Source organism: Dipodomys spectabilis, unplaced genomic scaffold (assembly GCF_019054845.1).
Source record: "Dipodomys spectabilis isolate Male_0828 unplaced genomic scaffold, ASM1905484v1 ptg000240l, whole genome shotgun sequence".
Lineage (NCBI taxonomy): Eukaryota > Metazoa > Chordata > Mammalia > Rodentia > Heteromyidae > Dipodomys > Dipodomys spectabilis.
This window is the reverse complement of record NW_024870917.1, coordinates 2,034,899-2,059,167: the sequence shown is the minus strand read 5'-3', so window position 1 is coordinate 2,059,167 and position 24,269 is coordinate 2,034,899. Positions and strand designations below refer to the sequence as shown.

General features: G+C 49.1%; 1 protein-coding gene across 1 annotated transcript; it reads left to right on the top strand.

The window, feature by feature from the left end:
• LOC122124591 (1,25-dihydroxyvitamin D(3) 24-hydroxylase, mitochondrial) lies at nucleotides 1-20,867 on the top strand. The gene is made up of 12 exons (XM_042699251.1): nucleotides 1-485; nucleotides 663-853; nucleotides 2,314-2,407; nucleotides 3,668-3,764; nucleotides 6,292-6,383; nucleotides 9,081-9,192; nucleotides 10,360-10,505; nucleotides 15,569-15,735; nucleotides 16,776-16,854; nucleotides 18,194-18,391; nucleotides 18,488-18,607; nucleotides 20,383-20,867. Exons 1-11 carry the CDS (start codon nucleotides 225-227, stop codon nucleotides 18,596-18,598), a joined length of 1,548 nt encoding a protein of 515 aa, XP_042555185.1. The 5' UTR covers nucleotides 1-224; the 3' UTR covers nucleotides 18,599-18,607; nucleotides 20,383-20,867.
• Nucleotides 20,868-24,269: the final 3,402 nt, after the last annotated feature.

Below are 24,269 nucleotides of genomic sequence, written 5' to 3'. Positions count from 1 at the left end.
GCGCTCCTCCGGATCGCCCGGCCGCGCCGTCCAGCATCCCTGCGCGCGCCTCTCCCTCTCCACCCCCCCTCCTGGCCCCCGTCGGCCTCACTTTTCTAGAACAGCCGGGCTTCCCCCGACACACACACACACACACAGTTCTCCCCCAGCACCTCCTGACGACTCTGCCCTCTTCCGTCCCGGCGCCTTCAGACGTGTCCCCCGCTCCCCGCGCCCCCGGTGTCATGAGCTCCCCAATGGGCAGGTCGCACCCCCTGACCGCCTTCCTGCGGCGGCTGCACAGCGTCCACGAGCGCCCCAGGCCCCTGGCCTCGACGACGCCATGCGCGTCCCCTGCGCCGCGCCACGCGCCCCCGTGCCCTGGGCTGGCTCCGGCTGGGGCGCAGCACGCGAGCGCCCTGCCCGGCCCCACCAGCTGGCCCCTGCTGGGCAGCCTGTTGGAGATCCTATGGAAAGGGGGCCTGAAGAAGCAGCACGACACGCTGGTAAATATTCTGCACCCCTCCCCGACATTCCTTCATCCTCCCGGCCCTGCGCTCCCCCGGGCTTCCGCTGCACCCTTCCTGGACGTTTCGTGCGCCCCGGGCGCCGGGAGGGCGCAGCCGGTCCCGGCCACCGCCCGGGATGCGCTGACCCCGCCCCGTCCCGCCCCGCCCGCGCAGGCCGAGTACCACGGCCGCTACGGCCACATCTTCCGCATGAAGCTGGGCTCCTTCGACTCTGTGCACCTGGGCTCGCCCGCGCTGCTGGAGGCCGCGTACCGCGCCGAGGGCGCGCACCCGCAGCGCCTGCAGATCAAGCCCTGGAAGGCCTACCGCGACCACCGCCAGGAGGCCTACGGGCTGCTCATCCTGTGAGTGCCCGCCGCGGGCGGCGGGCCCGACGCAGAGTCCCCAGCCCCCGGCAGCTGGACTCCCTTCGTGCAGGGCAGACACCAAAGCCTCCACTCAGCACGGAAGGTGGAGGCCGGAGGGAGGACTTCGGGCTGGAGGCCAGGCAGGCTGATCGGGTCTTCTGACCTGATCTATCTGAACAACCAAATGGGCTGGGTGGAGGAGCCTAAGCTAAAGCAGAACCCTAGGTTCTGAAAAAAAAAAAAAAGAAGAAGAAGAAAGAAAAGGGGAGGGGAGGGAAAAGAGAGAGGATGGGAGGAAGAGAGAAAGGGAGGGAGGATGGAAGGAAGAAAAGGATGGAGGGATGGAAGGGAGGAAGGAAGGAGGGAGGGAAGGAGGAAGAGAGGGAGATGGGAAGGAAGAAAAGAAGGAAGGAAGGAAGAAAGGGAGGAAGGAGAGAGGGAGGGGAGGTGGAAGGAGAGAGTGTGGAAGGAAAGAAGGAAGAAAACAAGGGAGGGAGGGAGAGGAGGAGGGGAGAGAGAGGAGGGGGGAAGGGAGGGCTTTCTGTCCCCTGATATCACTGGCTTGCTCTCTAGCTGCTGGACAAGGCCCCAAGATGAGACAAATTGTGGTCCCCCAGACTCTTGGGGAGACCCTGAAGCCTGTGTCCTTTGCAGACCAATTGTTCTTTAACATTCCCTAAGACCAGATGTAAACATAGAAAAGAACTCCTTCTGTGTCTGCCGGGGCCACTCTTTCAGAAGACCCCCAAAGTTACACGCAGGTCTACAGACCACGCTGGACTGAGAGACAGGGGCTAAGGTCACGTTCTAAATGAGGCTAAATGCCACTATGCCAGAGGACACTTCTGCTGTTTGCATCATTAGCATTGAACAAGATAGCACTTTGTCAGCCCCACCCCCTAGTGCTCTAGTCTAGTAGCTGTATTTTTGCAGATGTAATTGTTGGCATATTGAGCTGTGGGGCATCTGCAGCTGTGTGCCCCAAAACATCCCCCACACAAGGGCTTGTGGGGGTCACACTCTCTGCCTTATGCCTTCAGTCTGCACCTGAAGTGGTTTGCAAGGTGTGACACGCAGGCCAATAGGTTGAAAGACAGTTTTGCCTTCAACAAATCCCAGTTGAGGGCCAGGAGCTGTTCACATGCCTATTCTTGTGACTGGCATTGAGGTTCCTGGAGCCCTACTCTCCCAACAAGAGTCAATCAAAAGCCCCCAAGCCCAAATTATCTGGGCTTCACCTTCTGGGTGGTCATTGTGAAGGAAGAGAAAAGACGTGTGTGCTCATCCTAATATCAAGCCAGCTGCAAATGATGCTGCTAAGGTGAAGCCTGCCAGCCTCTTCTCCAGAGATTCTCACCCATCACTTCCTTCTGGGGCTCAAGAGGTTGCTGCTTGGAGGTGCCTCCAGCCGTTCCTGCTTTCCTCCCATTCTAAACACACTCCTGCTTCTCTCTCAGGGAAGGGGAGGACTGGCAGAGGGTCCGCAGTGCTTTCCAGAAGAAACTAATGAAGCCAGTGGAAATTATGAAGCTGGACAACAAAATTAATGAGGTTTGCAAACTCACGTCCCTCCAAGTCACAGCTACAACGTGGAGGGGAAAGAGTTGGGGGCAGGGGAGGATTCGGGGGTCTGCTCTTTCTGCTCTTTCTCCATTCCAATCCACATCGCCTTCCCTGAGCCCTTATTCCTCTCTCCATTTAAAAATAATCCTGTAATGAGTGTTGCTTATGTTCCAGTCTTGCCCCTTAACTTTTCTATTCCTCTGTTCCCTAATCATTTGCCAGCTGAAGTTAAATGCTTGAAAAGTCCTCTCAAGCAGTGACATTTGGTCTGGGCTGTGCTGTGTGAATAGACACCTACACAGCAAAGAGGGTGAAGAAAGATATCCAGGCAAGGAGACCAGCCTGCTAGATAGAGAAACATGGGATGGAATGTGTTCAGACCATCAGCAGTCAGTGGAGTGTGGACAGACCTTGTTGAAGGTTTCCTAACAAGCAGTAGTTGAACACTGTTCTTTACCAACATGAGCCACAAGGGGGCGACAAGCCTGTAGCAATGTCTTCCTTCTGTTATAAATTCAAAGGCTTTCTGATCACACAACCTTCCGAGGGCCTGGCACGGCAAGTTATCAGTCCCTGAGCGAGTGGCTTGGCGTGTCTTAGCTTGGTTTTCTCTGTTACATAATAAAGGAAAGGAAAGGCAATGTTACTGCTGCTATGACTGGGCTAGCTTGGGCCTATACTCAAAGGTGAACTGAACCCTTTGGGGTTTTGAGACTGACATCTAGAGATTTTAAGTGACTGTCCCAAGGTCACAGAGCTATTGAGCCCACAGAGTTTCCAGATCTCCTGGCACTAAGGCCAACCACATGCTCACCTCCACCAATCCACCAAGGCAAAAGGATGCTGCCACCCAAGGTGTGGCATTGGAGATGCAGTCCTCAGGCTAGCTGGAGCAGCCCTGTCCTTGAGCTGTCACCCCAACGGGCTCCCTCGGTTGGCTCCTTCCTTGTGGTTTATGCCCACATTGTACTTAGAGCCTTCTTTTCTTACCTTGCCCAGACTTGCTTTTAGAACAAAGGCTTCAGGGTGGCTGCTGGAAGAGCTCAGGAAATAACTCAGGACAGAGCAGCCAGGGAATAGGCGGATAGAGAAGGAGACTATGTAGTTAGGGCTAGTCACAAGGAATAACACGGCAGGCAAAGAATACTCCATGCAGAAAACCCTCCAGTTAGCTCAGTGGCCTGGATGCTTTCCTGTTCCTTCCCTGTCATTAACATGTACTTTCCATATTTGTTTGTTTTGGGTCAGGTCTTGGCTGATCTCATGAGTAGAATAGATGAGCTTTCTGATGCCACAGGCCACATTGAGGACTTGTACAAGGAACTGAACAAATGGTCCTTTGAAAGTAAGTCATCTTCACAGTCCACTTATTTTCTTGTTAAGTGGTGGCAAGGTTTTATTTTAGTATAACAGGTTTAAAAGAGAGAGAAATAGAAAATGAGGGGGGAGATACATTTCCTGTCCCTACAAAGGAAATGAGAGTTTCAAGACTCAAAATGATGGTTCCTATCTGTAGCTTTTATTCTTTCAGAGCTGGGTGGAATACACGAGGTCCAACTGCCCTTAATTCTTAGACAATGGTTTGGGGACAGTTCGATGAATGAGGCCCACCCAAAACAGGGGTGACCTTAGGACTTCCTTCGGTCCTTCACACCTTCCTTTACCAATTTTTATCAGTTTAAAGGAGAAGTAGATTTACACAGCCCTTTCTATGTCTTCTAATCTTGCCACTTAACATTAAAAAGGAGGTATGAAGAGAGAGGAGCTTGTCTGCTTTTTCAGCTTACTTCCTAGTTTTAACTTCTGACATTTTTTTGTTTAAAAAATATATATACCTATACATATATATATATATAAATTCCCTAGCTCCTCACCTATCTCTCCTGCCCAATTTCCCGCCTTTAAGCATTTTTAATTTCTTTTCTATCTTTGGACCCTTTTAATCTTAGAAAAGGGTGCCGAGGGTGGACAGCCATCTTTAGCAGCTACTTATTAGCTGCATGATTCATTTAATTGTGTAAGTGGTTTGGGGGAGGTTCAAATGTTGATCCGTTGATGACTTTCCTGTTACAATATCTCCCTGCCCACGAGGCTGTATAAGACCTTTTTGTGCTTTTTCTCTTAAGCACTAAAATTTGTGTCTTGCACTATGGATTGTTTATGAAGTCATTCAACAAGCAACTGCTATGCGCCAAGCCCTGTGTAGACACTAGGGATACAGCAGATAACACACAGGCAACATCTCTTCCTCCTGGGCTTCTGTTTGAGGCATATTGCAATATATACTTTGTCAACAAGTAAAGGAAAAGATTGAATGAGTCAAGAAAGAACAGCAGAGCAGGAAGCAGAGATTTGGAAGGTTTTTCACCAGTTTGGGTGGAAAGTCAGGAAAACCCCATTTCAACCAATAACTCCCCCGCTTGTCCTCAAGGGAAGCATAAAGAAGAGGGCTTTCAAAAATGCAAAGTCAGAATCATGACTGTGATTTGAGTGGGCTGGAAATAAGCAACTAGGAGGTTTATACATGTCCATGGACCACCCAGAGCTCTTCCACTCTCCCAAAGACATCCACTGTCAGGCATCTCCAGATAAACAGTGCAACAATGGCAGGTGCCTTGGCTCACGACAGTCATCCCAGCGACTCAGGAGGCTGAGATCTGAGGAAGGAAAGTCTGTGAGATGCTCATCTCTAATAAATTACTCAAAAAAAAAAAAGGCTGGAGGCGGAGCTGCAGCTGAAGTGGTAGAGTGCTAGCCTTGAGCAAAAGAAGCTCAGTGACTGCACCCAGGCCCTGAGTTCAAGCCCCAGGACTGGTACACCACACACACACACACACACACACACACACACACACACACACACACACCTACCTCAACAGGTAGAACAAGATTACAGGATTGAGTTAGTTCACAAAGTGCAGATAGAGTCTGACAAGCTATAAGTTACTCTTTTTCTTCTCAGCTTTCCAAGTTTAGACCAGCCACTCAGTGTCCCATTTTGCAAATCCAGTGATCAAACAGCACTTTAGGTGGTCTTTGACCCCAAAAGGAAATAGTAACAGAAGACAACTTTTAGGACAATAGGGGATGTAGTAGACATGCTACGGAACGTGCATTTGTTTAGCATGTCAGTTGTATGATATACGGGTGTGTTGTAAGGATGATGCTTATAGAAGAGGGTGTCGTTACTCTTAGTAGGTCACTGCTACCGTATTTACTTGTGAAGAATCATCAGCACTGCTCATTATTCTCAAATGACTCGGGACATACAGCCCGGCGGGTCAAGTGCTGAGCAGCTATGCACCTAGTGAGAAAGGAAGTGTGGCCAAATGCTCACGATTACGGTGTCTGAATTTAGAAGACCCACATACTCATTACACTGTTTCAACTTTCCTGTCAGTACAAGGTTTTAACATAAAGGGTTACAGATTTTATTTTTAAAGCGATGTCTAAATAAAAAGATTAGATGGGGGAAAAGGTATCTCTCCAGTGCTAGTCCAGAGGGGGACAGGTAAGTGGGGATGCAGTCTGTATCTTCCCTTCCTCCCATGCCAGCTTCTGCGGGCATGTTCAGGAGCAGAAGCTAATGAGGGACTGAGCCGAAGTCAGGGCAGAACTCTGACCCCACCACACCTCTGCCCTGGAACTTTCTGTGACAACCCAGCCCCACGGCAGTGTGTCTCTCCCTGAGGAGTGTTCTCCCTGGCTGATTGCCTTTCCTAGATATTCTTGGACTTACCGTGGGGCTCTTTGTCCCCCTTAGAAAAGACCAAATGTCTATGAGACATAGAATTAAGTCTTTAACAGCTGATGACTCACAGACTCCAGCTTCGTTGGGATTGTTTAACAGCGATGATTTCCTTGAGTAACAGGTATCTGCTTCATCTTATATGAGAAGAGATTTGGGCTCCTTCAAAGGAACACAGAGGAAGAGGCCTTGAATTTCATCATGGCCATCAAAACAGTAAGTGTCCCTCAGGGTGGAGATGTTTCCTGGAACTTAGCAGATGCCACAATGTCTCCAAGCCTGAGGAAACCCACAGCTTATCCTTGTGTAGTTGTTCATTGAGTTTCAGTATTCATTTTCATGCGCGTACATGCATGGGCGCACGTATCATAAAGAATCACGGTGCATCACCGTTCTTTTGCTTAGGCAAGGCTATTGTTAATCACATAAGATTTTATTTTACAGCCATCTTGGGATCTCCAGGTCAACAGTCAGTACCTGTGAAACAAAGTGAAAAATTACAGACTTTTAATTTTTGAAAGGTTTAAGGTGATGGACAGTTATAGCCCTGTGACCTGGGTTTGGGAATGACCGAGGTTAGGGGATGATTAGAGATCAAAGTGAAAATGAAATTACAGCTTCACCCCCTTCTCCCTACTTCCTTCTTCTCTGCTTCCTTCATCTTTTCCTCCCCCCCCCTTCCTCTTGGGCCTCCTTTCCCCTCCTCCTCCTCCCCCTCCTCCCCCTCCTCCTCCTCCCCCTCCTCCTCCTCCCGCTCCTCCTCTTCCCCCTCCTCCTCCTCCCGCTCCTCCTCCTCCCCCTCCTCCTCTTCCCCCTCCTCCTCCTCCCCCTTCTCCTCCTCCTCCTCCTCCCCCTCCCCCTCCTCCTCCCCCTCCCCCTCCTCCTCTTCCCCCTCCTCCTCTTCCCCCTCCTCCTCCCCCTCCTCCCCTCCTCCTCCTCCCTCTCTTCCTCCTCCTCCCCCTCATCCCCCTCCCCTTCCTCCCCCTCCCCCTCCCCTTCCTCCCCCTCATCCCCCTCCCCCTCCCTCTCCTCCTCCTCCCTCTCTTCCCCCTCCCCCTCCTCCCCCTCCTCCTCCTCCCCCTCCTCCCCCTCCTTCCCCTCCCCTCCTCCTCGCCCTCCTCCCCCTCCTTCCCCTCCTCCTCCTCCCCCTCCTCCTCCTGCCCCTCCTCCTCGCCCTCCTCCCCATCCTCCTCCTCGCCCTCCTCCCCCTCCTTCCCCTCCTCCTCCTCCCCCTCCCCCTCCTTCCCCCTCCTCGCCCTCCTCCTCCTCCTCCTCCCCTTCCCCCTCCTCCCCCCCTCCCCCTCCCCCTCCTTCCCCTCCCTCCTTCCCCTCCCCCTCCCCCTCCTCCCCCCCTCCTCCTCCCCCTCCCCCTCCTCCCCCTCCTCCTCCCCCTCCTCCTCCCCCTCCCCTCCCGCCTTCGGCTTCTTCATCGTGCTCACAGTTGGGTCATAGGACCCGGCGTGTTTGGTCGTTGCCGTGGCTGTCACGGCTGTTCTTGCCCCACACTTTGTTTTGCGGGTCCTGGGCCTTGAACTCGGGGCCTGGGCGCCGCCCTGAGCGGCTCTGGGCCTCGGCGCCGCTTCTACGCACGTGGGGCCGAGGACCCGAGCCCCGGCTTGAGGCGAGCTAGGCCGCGCGGCGCCCATTAGACGCCTAACAGCGGGGCAGTCACCGAGGCGCCGTTACCGGCAGCAGATCCACGCTGTCTACGCGGGGACGGGGCCGCGGCTGGGCGCCCGGAGGGGAAGGCTCTTCCTTGGCTCCCCTCTCCACCGCCGCCCGCCCCTCTCCCCGCGGCTGCCCTCTCTCCTCTGGCCTCGCTCTCTACCCTCCCCCGCCCCTCGGAGCCCTGCGCCCCTCCCCCACTCCAACGGTTTCCAACTGCCATGCATGCCCCGCCCCCAAGATGCCCACTGTCCAATCACGTCTTGACAGCTCACCATGTGGGGCTCGGCGCCCCGCCCCTTTCGGCGTCGTGCCCGCCCCCTCGGTGGCCGGGTCCTCGCCGCGGTGAGGCTGGCGTCTTGAGGCCCCCTCGGGGCCACGCTGTTACCCCACGGCCCACGAGGCCACCCTCCCAGTCCGAGTCCAGCACTTTCCATTGCGCGGCGGAACGTCTTTCCCTGGGACTTCTGACCTTCCACGAGCGGGGTGTGAGAGGCGGGTCCACTGACGGGCTGACGTGCGGGACGGGGACAGGCCCGCGTGCACGCTGACGTGCATGCTGATGTGCACGCTGACGTGCATGCTGAGTGCGGGACGGGGACAGGCCTGCGTGCACGCTGACGTGCATGCTGATGTGCACGCTGACGTGCGGGACGGGGACAGGCCCGCGTGCACGCTGATGTGCATGCTGATGTGCACGCTGACGTGCGGGACGGGATAGGCCCGTGTGCACGCTGACGTGCATGCTGAGTGCGGGACGGGGACAGGCCCGCGTGCACGCTGACGTGCATGCTGAGTGCGGGATGGGGACAGGCCCGCGTGCACGCTGACGTGCATGCTGATGTGCACGCTGACGTGCGGGACGGGATAGGCCCGTGTGCACGCTGACGTGCATGCTGAGTGCGGGACGGGGACAGGCCCGCGTGCACGCTGACGTGCACGCTGACGTGCGGGACGGGGACAGGCCCGCGTGCACGCTGACGTGCATGTTGACGTGCGGGACGGGGAGAGGCCCGCGTGCACGCTGACGTGCACGCTGATGGGCGGCGGGACAGGGACAGGCCCCGCGTGCACGCTGACGTGTATGCTGACGTACACGCGGACGTGCACGCTGATGTGCATGCTGACGTGCATGCTGATGTGCACGCTGACGTGCGGCGGGACGGGGACAAGTCCCGCGTGCACGCTGACTGACGTGCGCACGGAGCTGCAGTGTCAAGCGCCCGCGCACGCGTGTGTGTGCCGCAGATGATGAGCACGTTCGGCAGGATGATGGTCACCCCCGTGGAGCTGCACAAGCGCCTCAACACCAGAGTCTGGCAGGACCACACCCGGGCCTGGGACACCATCTTCAGATCAGGTAAAGGATCTCGCTGCTCTGCAGCTGCGGGAGGTAGGGCTGTCTTCCCGGCCCCAGAGCCTTGACCTTGGCTGAAAGCCTTGACCTTGGCTGAGAGCTTTCACCCAAGACCCTTGACCTTGACCTGAAAGCCTTGACCCTGGCTGAGAGCCTTGGCCCTCCTGACTCCCCCAGGCTTTATAAACACAGGCATGGGGTTGAATCGCAAGGAAAGGGCAGAAGGCAGCGTTCTGTCGTCTTCTCTGAGGTCTAAACCTGATTAAAAGCAAGAGCTTTGGAGAAGAAGAACTCCACTTCCCTGTGTGTGACGACTTGGCCAATGCATTTCACCCTGGGTGGCCATGTTTCTGAAAGGGACAGAGGATTAGCGTGGGGGCTTCTGAGGCAGACATGGACCACAAACACACCAGGGTTTCCCCATGGTTAGAGCAATGGCTACTACACATCAGGGATTGCACACTTACTTTATCCTCAGGCAAACATATACAGTCCTTTGATCTGTCCTAAGTGATAGAGCAGAGGCACTTGGTAACTTCTGACACATGCAGCCAGACAGAGGGCCTCGGGGCTTACGGCCTAATTGCTATGTATGCCTGTATCATCATCATCATCATCATCATCACCACTATGGTGATTATTCTTAGTCCAATGATTATTTGTGTGATGGATCAAAGCGAAGGCAACATGCAGCACCTAGAGGGGATTTTGTAAATGCTGAAAGATTTTACCTTATTGCCAATACGCATAGGCACTGTATTTGCACATGTGCATAGCATGCGTATGCATGGGTGTGTTCAGTTCTAGATCCCAGTTCTGATTCTGAGCATGAACCCTCAAATTGATCTCTCCCAAGTTCTCACTTCTTGCTCACAACATGAATGCCAAGGGCAGCGCTTGCATTCCCCAGCAGCTTGTTAGAAATGCAGCCTTCCAGCTCCCCAACACCCAGGCCAGCCCCCAACCTCCATTTTAAGGAGATACCTGGTCGGGGGGAGTCTTGACATCCAAGATTCCCTTATGAGGGTATTACCAATCCTTGCCAGTTTAACATGAAGCTTCAGATATTTCAAGAAGGACTTTGAGTCTTAAAACGCCCCCTAACTGCCCCTAAGTTTTTTTCTTTGTTTAAAGTATCACCTGGCTTCCTCCCCCCCCTTTTCCTGTTAGTCAAGGCATGTATCGATAACCGGTTAGAGAAGTATTCCCAGCATCCTGGCACTGATTTCCTCTGCAATATTTATCACCACCACGGGCTTTCCAAGAAAGAACTGTACGCAGCTGTCACAGAGCTCCAGCTGGCTGCGGTGGAAACAGTAAGTGTGGCTGTTCACTAAATAAACTGCTTTCCTGGAGATGATTCCACCCAGCCCTCCTGCTGCTCCCTCTTTCTTTTTTCTTTTGGGGGGTCCGGTCGTGGGGCCTGAACTCTGGCCCTGGGCGCTGTCCCTCAGCTCTTCAGCTCAAGGCTAGCACTCTACCACTTGAGCCACAGCGCCACTTCCGGCTTTTTTCTTATGTGGTGCTGAGGAATCGAACCCAGGGCCTCGAGCATGCAAGGCAAGCGCTCTACCACTGAGCCACCTTCCCAGCCCTGCTCCCTCTTTCTATCAGCAGCCAGGGAGCTTTTGGCTGGGCAGTCAGCAGTGGGAGGGGCGGGGCCTACACATAAAGCCCAGAGGCTTGGACAGCTCCTGATCAAACTCTAGCTAAAGGTCTGACCAGTTCCACTGCAGGGCTGAAAACTGCAGCTGACCTTGGAAGCAGGAACCCTCATGTTCTAGGGAGGCCGTTTAGAGTTTTTAAACCAAACATATTTAGGATAGTATACATGCTATCCTGATGTGCCTACCTGTGGCTGGCAATATTGACAGCAAAATAATAATAATAATAATAGTAATAATAATACAGATACAATCTTTCAGGCCAATGATAGTATTCTTCCTTGAAATTAAAAATAGAGTGAGTTTGGGACCGCTTGGTTTTTGTTGTTGTTGGTTTGAGTTTTGATTACTTGCAATAGTAGGCTTGCACCTGGCTGGGCAGATGCTCTATCATTGAGCCACATGTCCTGTCCTGTATGTTCAGACTATCTTCAAGATAGGGTCTCACTTTCTGCCCAGGCCAGCATGGACTGTGATCTTCCCACGAGTGCTTCCCAGTGGCACTGCCTAGAATGACAGGCAGTTGCTACTGAACCCAGACAATGGTTGAGATGGGGTTGTCTCAAACTTCATTTTCCCTCCTAGGCTGGGCCTAGACCAGCCTCCCACCCCCATCTCCACCCCCCCCCCAAGGGGCTTCAGCCACTGGGTCTGGGTAGACAGCTCAATTTGCATTGAAACGAACCAGCTACTTTTAGCTGCTAAAATGCTGTGTGTGAGGTAGTCAGCACTCTTAGGAGAGACTCCATGAAGCCAAAATCCAGCCGTTTCAGCTGCCTTTAAGTTGCTTCTCGAGCTCTCACTGTAGGATGCATTTAAACATTCCTGTAGATCTGCCATTTCCTACACCTAAACGTCTCCAGGCAGAATGTTTCCATGCTCTCCTCTTTCACAATACAAAAACTTGTGGTTCCCCCTCCTACTCCAGGAGGCTGTGAAGGCAAGGACTTATGCAAACTCCATTTCCTATTGGGTCACAAACCTTCCTTCAGACTCACGTAGCTTCATCCATTAGTCTTCTTATTGGTGTGTGTTCTGTGAGAGCAGGGATTTGCTCTTCTCCACTGCTGTACTCCTGAGCTGTGAAACAGTAGCTGGCCAAGAAATACTTGCTGAAGGAGAGAAATGGAGAACTATAAAATTCAGGAAGAGGAAACAACAGCAGGTGCAAAGGCACTGGGGACAGAAAGATGGAGGTAGAGGATGGTGGCAGAGCTGAGCTTAGAGAAGTCGGCAGGCAGGCTACGCAGGTCTTCGGGGTCTTCTCAAGACCCTGTGGATTTCATTACCCTGTGAGGGGACTCGGGCCAGGAAGTCACCTGGCCATTTGTGTTTGTAACACGTGGACTCTGGCTGGGTGGACAGAGGAACAACTTTGCTGAGGGAAAGAAGTGGAGGGTCAGCTAAGGAAAGAGGTCAGGCCAGGATAGCTTGGGCCTCTGAGACCAAGCCTGCCATTCTCTTCACAGGCCCAGACAGCCACACAGGTTATCTGGGCATGGGGAGTTCACTTTGGGACTTGTGGTAAGGCCTGACTGATAGGGTTGTACACCTGATCCGTTTCTTTTTTGGTCCTGCTTATTGTGAAAGTCACATTTGGAAGATCAGAGAGATTTTGACTGCCTATAATTTGGTGCTGTCACAGGACTCGCAGAATAAGTTTTTTGTGTGGTTTCTGTGCTCCCATGAAGAAGCCCCCTTGGGAGGCCTCTTCTTCCAAAAATATTAACTCACCACTGGCTCTGACCTGGTGATTAGAAACAGCGCCTTCATTTCCGTGGAGGAAGGACAGAGGGACCACCTCCAGCAGAAGACTTAACTTAGAAAGATCTAGAAAGCAAGTGCCCGTGAGTCCTGGTGGTAAACAGGACATGTCTAAATGCCGTGATGGCTCGTTCCACGAGATGATTCTTTCCTGTTGCCTTTAGAGAGCAGGCTTGGGACCTGGGACAGGCCTTTGTCAGAAGCAGAGGCTGGAAGCACCCAGCCCCGTGCTGGGGTACCCTCACAGGGGTCTTTGCGGGTGGATGAAGCCCTGATCATGCATTTTCACTTTTGTGGTGATTTTTTTAGAGTGTGGCAAAAAATACGTTTAAATTTTCATTTTAAAAAATAGCCAGGTGTCAGTGACTCATGCCTGTCATCCTATCAGGAGGCTGAGCAATCCTGAGGATCACAGTTCAAAGCCAGCCTGGGCAGGAAAGTCCATGAGACTCTCATCTCCATTTAACTCCCAAAAAGCCAGAAATTGTGCCGTGGTTTAAAGTGGTAGAGTACTAGCTTTATGCACAAAAGCTCCGGGACAGCGCCCCAGTTCTGAGTTCAAGTCCCAAAATAACAACAAAAAAACCCAAAACAACAAAGGGAAAGAAATGCCAGGGAAGGGGGGAGACTCTCAGAAGAGAGGAATCCTTGCATCCTACACATGCGGTTTCCTGAACTGCAAGAATCTGTCTCTGTCGTCGGTCAGGACCACTTCTGTGGAATTTTCGGGTGGTACTGGGGACTGAACTCAGGCTTTCAGCCAGGAGCACATGAGCCCACCCCAGGCTTTAGTGTTTGCTTTGGTTTTAGATAAGGTAGTGAGTTTTAGCTCAGGCAGAGCCTCAAATTGCCCTCCTGTCCACACTTCTGGAATAGCTAAGACAACAAGCATGCACCAACACCAACTTTTTAAAAGTATTTTTTATTGTAAAGATACTGTACAGAGGGGTTACAGTTACAGGAGTAAGGTAATGAGTCCATTTCCTATCGAGCATTGTGACCCCTTCCTTTGTATTTCCACTACCAACCCTTCCCCTACTCCTCCCTCCCTCCCCAAGTTGTAAAGTTCATTTTCAACATAATGTCTTGTATGTTTCATTGTTATAATGGGTCAACCCGTATCCTTGTTTCAGCATTTTATTTCCCTTCCCCTCCCTAAATTAGAAAAGTGTATATACAAGATGCAGGGCACCAGACTCAAATACAGTGACAACAGGGGTTATAGCATGGGGAAAGAACATACAAAAGAAACAAAAAAATCACATACTACATTAAAAGAAAAAGAAAAAAACCTCTTGTGTCCCTATCTTGGGGTTCATTTTGTTTAGCATCATCTTATACGATCATATGTGCATAGCTTTTGACCTTTTCTGCTTGCCCTAGATATATACTAGTTATTGCAAATAAGGGAAACCATGGGACCTATGTTTCTTTGGGCCTGGCTTACTTCACTTAATATAATTTTTTTTCCCAAATCTTCCCATTTCCTAACAAATGGGGCAATGTCATTCTTTCTGATGGAGGACAGAATTCCTATATATGTATATATGTACATATATAGATATATATGTACATATATATATATATATATCACATTTTCTTGATCCATTCATCTACTGAGCTGCATCTGGGTTGGTTCTATATCTTAGCTATGGTGAATAATGCTGCAATAAACATAGTTGTGCTGGTAGTTTTAGTATGGTCTTGTTTGTGATCATTTGGGTAAATGTCCCAAAGTGGGATTGCTGGGTCATAGGGGATCTCTATGTGGAGTCTTTTGAGGAACCTCCATACTACTTTCCAAAGTGGTTGAACAAGTTTACGCTCCCACCAGCAATGCAGAAGGGTTCCCGTCTGGCCACATCCCCTCTAGCATCTGTTGTTATTAGAGTTCTTGATTCTAGCCATTCTAACTGGGGTGAGGAGAACTCTCAACGTTGTTTTGGTTTGCATTTCTTTTATGGCTAGAGAAGTTGAGCATTTCTTCATATGCCTATTGGCCATTCTTATTTCCTCTGCAGAGAAGTTTCTCTTTTAGTCTTTAGCCTACTTATTTACTGGGCAGTTGTTTCTTTGAGGATTTAGTTGTTTCTTTGGGGGATTTAGTTTTTTTAGTTCTAAGTATATTTCAGATAGGAGATCCTTGTCCGTTGTATGGCTAGTGAAGATCTTCTCCCAGTCCATGGGCTTTCTATTGATGTCCTTTGCCATGCAGAAGCTCTGTAATTTCATGCAATCCCATTTGTCCAACCTTTCTTGGATTTATTGTGTTTCTGGGTCTCTATTGAGAAAATTTCAGCCTGTGCCAAGGAGACCTAGAGTTTCTATTCCTTCCTGTAATGTTTTCAGGGTTTCTGTTTTTACTTCAAGGTCTTTGATGCATTTGGAGTTGATTCTGGTGCAGGGTGATATATAAGGATCTAGCTTTAGTTTTCTACACACCAGCAATTTTTTTTTTTACATAAAAAGTTGTATTTGGCGGTCATAGATTCTAAGGAAAAAACAGCCAGGGCTGTTGCACTCCATTCCCTAGAGTAGCGAAGACCCTCCCTCCTGGCAGGGAGATGTTAGCAGAGCCTCCACATGAACACATTGTAATCCAGTAGTTCCCTTCTCGGTTCCCCAGTTTGACACTCATTCATTTGTGTTCAAATAATCATTGTGTCACTCTCATTTTTAAATGTCCCAAATGCAGCCACTTTTCTTCATTTAAAGAATGTATTTAAAGAATTTCATTTTGATTCCCTCGGGAAATAAGCTCGGCTGAATTGAGAGGTGCTGCGAAATTAATCAGACATTTTTACCTGTGAGATTTGTTTAAGGTAAAGTAAATTAACAAAGCTCCAACATATCTGGAGAGCAAGGTGCCAGGCACCACTTTTTAATTCGCCTAACAGAGGTTTAAGATAGTTTCTTTGTAGAACTCAAATCTGTGTCCATGTGGCTTTCAGACAGCAAACAGCTTGATGTGGGTGCTCTACAATCTATCTCGAAACCCTCAAGCACAACAAAGACTTCTTCAGGAAATTCAGAGCATACTGCCTGAGAACCAGGTGGCCCGGGCAGAAGACTTGAGGAAAATGCCTTACTTGAAGGCCTGCCTGAAGGAATCTATGAGGTAAGCACATGGGTCTAGGTCACCAGAAACACTGGGAAAATGTTCCCTAAAACGAAGAGAACGCACAAGTCCCGCGCTCACACTGGGCAATTATGAACATTTAGCAGACTGGGATGAAGAGCTTTGGGCACACCTTTCCTTCACGCGTTTCCTAAATCATTTGTGCAAGTTCTATAGCGTCTTGGAAAGTAAGTGCTCTTCCCTTTAGTTCATAACACCTCTCTAATGGCCATGAGCACTGACAAAGAGCAGAGCACAGTGTAGAATTTGAGATAAAAGATTAGAACACATACTGTTAGATAGTAAAATAGATGTGCCTTCATTTTTTGAGTTTGTATAAAATGTCTAGTGAAAGTTTTCTTTCTTTTTTCAATTTCTAAAATCACCATTTATGTGCCTTATCTCACTGAGGATTCTTTATACACACTTTCCAGAAAACCAAACTTGGTGGATCTTAGAATAAGAAAGAAACTGTTCTAACCTCACAAAGGAGAGACAGATGCATAGAACAAACATCAGGCTTCCAGTAACAAGCATGAAAAGCATATACATTGATATCTGTGACTGCTAGCCTTGCCCTGGGGATTTATCCAATGCAATAAGATAAGAAAAAAAGTACACAAGATGTGAGTGTTACAGAGAAAACTGCAAGACTCCTTTGTGAAGAGTTTTGACTATGTTCTCTTTTTTTTTTTATTTGTCGGTCATGGGGCTTGAACTCTGGGCCTGGGCACTGTCCCTCAGCTCTTCAGCTCAAGGCTAGTGCTCTACCTCTTGAGATACAGTGCTACTTCTGGTTTTCTGAATGGTTTATTGGAGATAAGAGTCTCACGGCCTTTCCCACCTGGGCTGGCTTTGAACCACGATCCTCAGATCTCAGCCTCCTGAGTAGCGAGGATTACAGGCGTGAGCCACCGGTGCCCCGCTTATGTTCTCTTTTTAAGTATGAACATGTACAGCATGTACCTATCTAAACCAATCTGCAAGGTCAGACAGAATATGTTCGGTGGACATCTTTGTGATTGACTTCCTCTTTCTAGGATTACCCCCAGTGTGCCATTTACAACTCGAACTCTTGATAAGACCACAGTCCTGGGTGACTATGCTTTACCCAAAGGAGTAAGTATGATCTGTATACTCGGCACCTTATAGCATTTTAAAAGGTACAGTTCCCAAATATTCATCAGATTCCCTGATAAGAAGAGCAATAGGTCTCAATTCTGTGGGTCCACAGTTCAGAAATCCATGACGCACAGTGCATATCTGATACGTTACTCCATACAGAACTATAAACAACGGCCCTGGAGACAGCCCAGGACCTGTTGGCACCTTGAACTGTGTGGCTTCCAGTGACTAGCTGTGAAGTTCAACTTCCTCATTTGTAAGAGTAGGAGAAAAACAACATCTTCTAAGGAGGGTGCTATGAAAATAGGCTGCAAAATGTTTCAATTATGGGCGTGTGTGTGTGTGTGTGTGTGTGTGTGTGTGTGTGTGTACATCTGTGAGACAATCTGCAGCTTGAACTCAGGGCCTTGCATTCTTGCTTGGCTTTTTTACTCAAGACTGGTGGTCTACCACTTGAGCTACACCTTTACTTCTGGCTTTTTGCTGAGGTAAGAGTCTCACAGATTTTTCTGTCCTGACTGGCTTTGGACCACCATCCTCCTATCTCAGCCTCTGGAGAAGCTAGGATTACAGGAGTGAGCCACAGGAGCCCAGCAATTACTCAGAATATTTTGAGCACTCAATGTATGCTGGCAACCATCTGTCCTTATTGCATATTTGTGGATTATGTTTACATTTTTAATTCTTTATCATGACTAAGTGATTACCTAATTTTACAAATTTTACAGTATTGTGGGCTAGTGATGCTTAGTGAAAGTGACAAACACATTCTAATTTTCATGGGGCAAGTTGTCTGTCATGGTCTATAAAGTTTATGAGTTCTATGAGCTTTGACAATACAATTATTTCTTCCACATCGGGTGATATGTACATTTCTTTCCTTGTGCATAGTATCCGCTGTTCCCTCTTTCCCACTAGTTTACATTTTTAAATAAGTTTTTTTATTGTGAAAATATTGTAAGGAGGGGTTACAATCACATGAGCAAGGTAATGAGTACATTTCTTATCAAGCATTGTTGCCTCCTCCTTTGTTTTTCCCCTACCATCCCTTCTCTCCCATCTCCACAACTACACTCCCCCCCCCACCTAAATTGTAAAGTTCTTTTTTCAACATAGCATCTCGTACATCTCATTGTTGCAGTGGGTCCACCTGTATCCCTATTTAAACAATTTGTTTTTTCCCTTCTGCTCCCCAAATTATACCAACATCAAATACAGTGAAAATAGGGGTTATACCATGTCGTTGACATTTTTTAAGATGATCAGCTTTACAAATGTTGCCAGCCAAGTGTTCTCTTCTGATTATTTTAAAAATCATCTACTTATGTTTCAGACAGTGTTGATGCTAAATACTCAGGTGCTGGGGTCCGATGAAGACAATTTTGAAGATGCAGATCAGTTCAGACCCAAGCGCTGGCTTCAAGAGAAGAGAAAGATCCATCCCTTTGCACACCTCCCGTTCGGCGTGGGGAAGAGAATGTGCATCGGCCGCCGGCTGGCCGAACTCCAGCTCCACTTGGCGCTGTGCCGGGTAAGATCCAAGATGGGTTTTATGCAGGCATCCTCCTGCCATTCCACGGCCGAAGGAGGAGGGCTAGTTTCACTCTTTGGCATCTGTGTGTTCCAGATTGTTCGCAAATACGAACTTGTGGCCACAGACCGAGAGCCTGTGGAGATTCTACACTTGGGCATCCTGGTGCCTGGCCGTGAGCTCCCCATCGCCTTTGTCCCACGATAGGGTGCTTGGGTGAGTATCTGGGGTGCTTGCTGCCCCTGCAAGGTGCTGCCAATAACCCAGGGGTGAGCTGAGCCTGGAAGTGAGCCAGATTCGGATGTGAATCTATGTCTGCTCCCCCCCGCCGCCCCTCCCATGGCTGACCTCCAGAAGCTACCTCGCCTCTCTGCCTCCTTTTGTAAAATACAGGCCAACATAGGATCTATCTCAGAAATGAGTAGAAATCCTTAGCCCAGCTAAGTGCTTATAAACGTTGGCTGTGGATCTGGGCGTGTGGATAGCAGAGGTGGCTGAGCTTTCTGGACCGGGCTGGTTGACACTGACTTCAGACTTTGTGGGTGTCCAATCTCTGTCATACCCACTTCCGGCTTCCTTGAGAAATGACCACGGCCACAACTGACCCTGCTGCACGTGTGGGTAGAGGGGCTTTGCTTTGCACAGCTGCAGTGAGAAGTTACTGTCAGTGTGTTAGCAACACACTCCATTATTTCTCCAGTGGCTCTGACCACAAAACCCAAGGGCTGGCCGGGCTGCATTCCTTCCTAATGGCTGTAGGAGGAGAATGTATTTCCTTCCCTCAGCCCCTGGGCTGTGGCAGAACTGGTTCCGGTTTTAGGACTGATGGCCACCAGCTTCGTGCTGTCACCCCAGCTTTCAGAGGCTGTTGTGTTCCTCGGCTTGTGGCCAACAATGACCCGTTAAGTCTCTCCCAAGCTTCTAATCTCTAGTTGCATGTTGCCCCCGCCTCCCTTCTCCCACAAGCTTTACCCTGAATGAATGAATGAGCTCTATTCCAAGTCCCATCTTGTCTGCACAGCCCCTTTGCTTTGTACAACCGCACTTTGCAGGCTCTGAGGATTAAACATTGAATTTGGAGACCATTCTTCTGCCTACCAAGGCTATGTCCTAATAGTTTTATAGGAAGCTTTTTAAATTTTTTAATAAAGTGGGCTCTCTTTTGCCAATTGGATCTTGCTTTACCACCTTTAAATGTAAATATGGTTACATGTTTAGTCTTAAATACAGTCTAACACTCTTACAACATGGTGTGTGTGACATTGCTAACACCTCTGGAGTCCTCACAGCTCTTCCCAACTTTTCCATTTCTGTCTACGGCCCCAGCTCCTGTCTAAGTAATTACCACGGAATCATCTCCTTGCCACCAGTTGAGCCCTGTCCTGAGTAAGCCCTTCCTTAATAGAGCCATCAGCCTGTCAGTCCAGGGAGTAGACTAACATATGTCCTCACCCACACACACACACACACACACACACACACACACACACACACACGAAAAATTCAGAATGAGGGAAGTGACTCAAACTCAGCTCACAAGAACCTCAGACACCACGCTCTAGGGATGATGACATCCCTCCCAATGTGGCTTTGTAGAAGTCACAGGCTCAGCCACCATCTTTCTACCCACTCGGCCCTGCCCAGGACTTGCAGGCTGGGCTGCTGCAAGTGAAGGGTGCCTGTAGAGGTGGCTGGTGGTAGCAACATGCAGGGTGAGGTGAGCATCCTGAATGAGGCCAAAGGAACACCTTGCTCCCCCACCTCCCCTCCCCTCCCCCTGCGTTTCCCATCACCAGTTCTGAGCACCTCAACCAACACAGGCGATTAAGAAGTCTAGCTTCATTGTGAGACACTCAGTGCCCCCCCCCCCCAACTCGGATAGCTGGTGTGTTCATTAGTGTTTTAGCACTTCACCTTTTTATTTTTGCTAATAAATTCTTTTATTTAAATGCTTTCCCATGATATATAATTAGGGTGTTACTGTATTTTTCAGAGGTTTTCTTTTTGATGTTGTTGTTCATCAAGATCAAGATAAGCAATGTTTACCTCCCTGCAAGAATGGTGCTTGTGGCTTCTGCATCAATGGAAAACAAACGTGGAACCCGGAGCACGTGGCAGCCTAGGAAGGACCAAGGGCTCCTAACCTCTTTCCTACACAGCTGCGGTGAAAACTGCAGTGTCTGGTGGCTGTACTTACAGACCACATCCTGCACAGAGAAGCAGAGTGGGCGGGGAGCCAGCGCTGTCTGTACCTCCCTGTCCTGTACACCTGCCCCGTCTAGTGCCCCCCTCCCATGGAGTTGCTCATGGACCCTTTCTTCTTCATGACACGAAATCAAAGTGAGGCACTGCTGTCAAGTCTTGCAAAGGTTATTCCATGTTTCTGCACCTGCCTTCCAAGTTCTTTTATTTTTTTTATTCTGTCACCTTTGGGGCTTGAACTCAGGACCTGGGCACTGTCCCTGAGCTTTTTTGCTCAAGGCTAGGCCTCTACCACTTTGAACCACAGCTCCTCTTTTGGTTTTCTGGTGGTTCTTTGGAAATAGGAGTCTCACAGACTTTCCTCCCTGGGCTGGCTTGGAACCACAATCCTCAGATCTCAGCCTCCTGAGTAGCTAGGATTATAGGCATGAGCCACCAGTGCCCAGCCCAAGTTCACTTTTTAATCCTTGAGAGTTAAGTTTACATTTCAGAATAAAAGAGCTAGTAAAGCTAAAGATTCTGGGGCTTGGGACTAATGGAAATCTACTTATTGTAACTTTATTTCATGTAATATTTTGGGAAATACCTTGTAGATATTTAAGCTAAGCTAAATGTTGATTGATTAGCCCCTCATCAATCTGCATATTAATGTCTCTTGCATCGAACATTATTGAGAAAGTAGAGACTATCTCTTCTTTTAAGGAGTCAGAATTCCTGATATAAGAATACGTTGGTGGTTTACAGTAGCATCATTTGATCATAGGACTTTGAAATTTTTTATTCATCTTTTTCTGTATGTGTGTGCCTGTGTATTTTAGTGGATTTGCTCAGTCATACTTTTAGTCATATTTTTATATAAAGATATATTGAAATTCATTTTAGGATCTCAGTACAGGACAGTGCTCTAAAGTTCAGTCATAGCTTAGAAACACTCATTATGACTTTAAGAAAATAGCTCTCCATGCCTTAACTTTTTCTTCTCTTCAATGGGGCAACTGTAATACTAACAAATAGCCAAATTAACTATTGTCCCTTTGTTATCTGAACTTCTTGGAAAAACATGATTCATAAATGCAAAATACACAAATTTATGCAACACTTCCAAACCTTAAAACATTGTTTACATACGATTTATTCATACATATGTTTTACTAATATTTTTTCTCAATGCATATTAAATATTTTTGTATATTTGGCAAAGATTTTACGTTTTAGCTTATATTTTTAGAGTATTTCTGAAGTATGCACTCATAACGTTATAGTTCAATGAACATTTTCATGTTGCTAAAATAAGTAATTGCTTTCTCTCTCCACTGTAAAATTATTTTGGAATTTCCCATCTTTGTGTGTTGTCAAACTTCATCTATATATCTTTGAATTCTCTGAAAATAAAAATAAAACCTTAAAAATACATGACAGATTTTTCCCTCTTCATTGTGTTTCATATGACAAAACGTTTTCATTAGTTACAGCATAATTGGCCAGTTTTTGCTGCTTGAATGTTCGAGTCCATTTACTTCTGTGTCCAGCACAGAAGTGCTGTGTCTTCCTCATGGGCTGTTACTACAAACTTCTCACCTGGACTGCTACAGTCCGCTCCCCCCTGCTTCTAGGGACTCATTTTCCCCATCTACTTTTTGTACCTTGGCTTCCTTGACCCCTGTCTTGTGACTTTCTGGCTCTCATAGGAGGACACAGCTCTGTACATTGAACTTCCACATGCTGTACGGTGTGGTCTCATCAGGCCCAGGCTTCCACCAGTCCTCTAGCCCCGAGGCCACCCAGGCCAGCAGTTACTTCTATTCCTCCACGGCTGCCCCCCATCCCCACCCCCAGGAGCACTGGTCACTGCAGCTGCCTTCCTGCCCTGCTGGCTTCCTTCCATTCTGCTGCATGCACCAGGCAGAGCCCAGCCTGGCCTCTCTGGAGCAAGTCTTCCTGGGTGACCTAGATTGGGAACAGGACTCCCAAAGGAAGTGGTTTCTGGGGAGATCTGAGGGGCAGTGACCAGGGAGTGGAGCACCTAGAGGGCGTAATGACTTCCAAGCACATCTGGCTCTTAGTGCATCCAGGCACAATGGCTGAACAATCTAACGGAAATCACTGAGGAGGGCTCCAGGTGCCGGCCAGCAGGAACATATGATATAGATGTGCCCAAGGGCTGTAGGGGGTCAAGGTGAGGGGACAATGTCTCCTGCCCTCACTTCCCCGAGCCGTTCGCCTGCAGGAGACCCTGATACCAACATGGCTCTCACCATGACAGTAATAACGAGTAATACCTATTGGCTAATACAGATATTGGCTTGTACCTATTGATTGTTCTTCCTGAGCAGGTACTTTTGAGAATTTGCTGTGTATGAATCTGTGACACACCACCACCACCCGTACGGTGGGTGTGATCATCTTTCCCATTTCACACACGAGACGAGACACAAAGTTCGGTGATCTTAGAATAACCGAATGATATATAAGGGAGCCCAAATCTGCTGATGATGGATTGCATCCAGTCTCTGAAAGACTCACATGGTGGTGTTCACCATGATGGCCATTTGCCACAGCAGCATCTGTGTGATCATTTGATTGGCACTTACCCTCCCTTCCCCTCCCCCCACACAGAGGAATATGAGGTACAGTGAGAAAGGGGACGTGCTCATTTCGGTGTGCCACCGAAACTGTGGTCCCTAGCTCAGAGTCTACCAGAGGCTGCTGTCATGACATATTTCTCTTTACTTTGTTCAGCTCGGTAGTGCTTGTGACTGTCTTTATGCATAAGGGAGGCAATCTTCCCAAGGTCATCCTGTTGATATGCAGCTGACCCAAGACTCGAGCCAAGCTGTAAAATCTCTCTGAGGGCCCATAGATCAGTATACTATACAGTCCTTGTCATAGGGTAAAGGCTTAGTAACGCTGAACGATTGTGGCCACCATCAAGAATATATGCTGCTCAGGGAAGGTGGCTCATCAATCCCTCTTCTCCAGCCCCTCTGCTGTCTCCAGGAAGCCAGGCTCAATTATTTACTTTCCACAAAAGCCCCCTGAATGTTTCTAGGAATCCAGTGCTCAACAATATACTGGGAATGCAGTCCCTTTGGCTTTTGTGAGATCCAAATAATATTTTGAGAAGGAGAGGAGAAAAGGAGGGAAGGAGAAGAAAAGGAAGGAAGGAGGGACCTGGGCTTTCGGCAGGTTGTTGCTACCCCTCTGGCTGGCGGGAAATTATTCATGGGGGAACTGCTTCTAAGCAGGAGATGGATGGAAGGAAGTTGTGCCATAGTGCTTTTGACTGTGTGCTTCAACCACTCGTACCTGGAGCAGAGGGCTGAATAAGAGAACATGGCATAGGGGTAGCGGTCCTGAGTAATAAGGTTATAGGCATGTGCTATGGTGCCTGGCTACGTCATTGTTTTTGAGCCCTTCCTTACTATATTAAACAGAAAGGTATTCCAAGATGACTGTGAATTCTCCAGCCCAGGTGTCCTCAAATGTTTGTTTGGTGGTTTGTTTGTTTGTTTGCCCGTCCTGGGGCTCTAACTCAGGACCTGAACACTGTCCCTTAGCTTTTGTGCTCAAAGCTAGTGTTCTACCACTTTGAGCACAGCTCCATTTCCAGCTGACTTTGAGCTTCCAGCCTTAGATCTCAGCTTCCTGAGTAGCTAGGATTACAGGCCCAGCACCA

Coding starts and splice junctions, on each gene's coding strand:
- LOC122124591 (XM_042699251.1), top strand. CDS start 225: ATGAGCTCCCCAATGGGCAGGTCGCACCCCCTGACCGCCTTCCTGCGG. Junction 3,765..6,291: donor GAACAAATGGTCCTTTGAAA/GTAAGTCATCTT, acceptor CTTGAGTAACAG/GTATCTGCTTCATCTTATAT. Junction 6,384..9,080: donor TCATCATGGCCATCAAAACA/GTAAGTGTCCCT, acceptor TGTGTGCCGCAG/ATGATGAGCACGTTCGGCAG.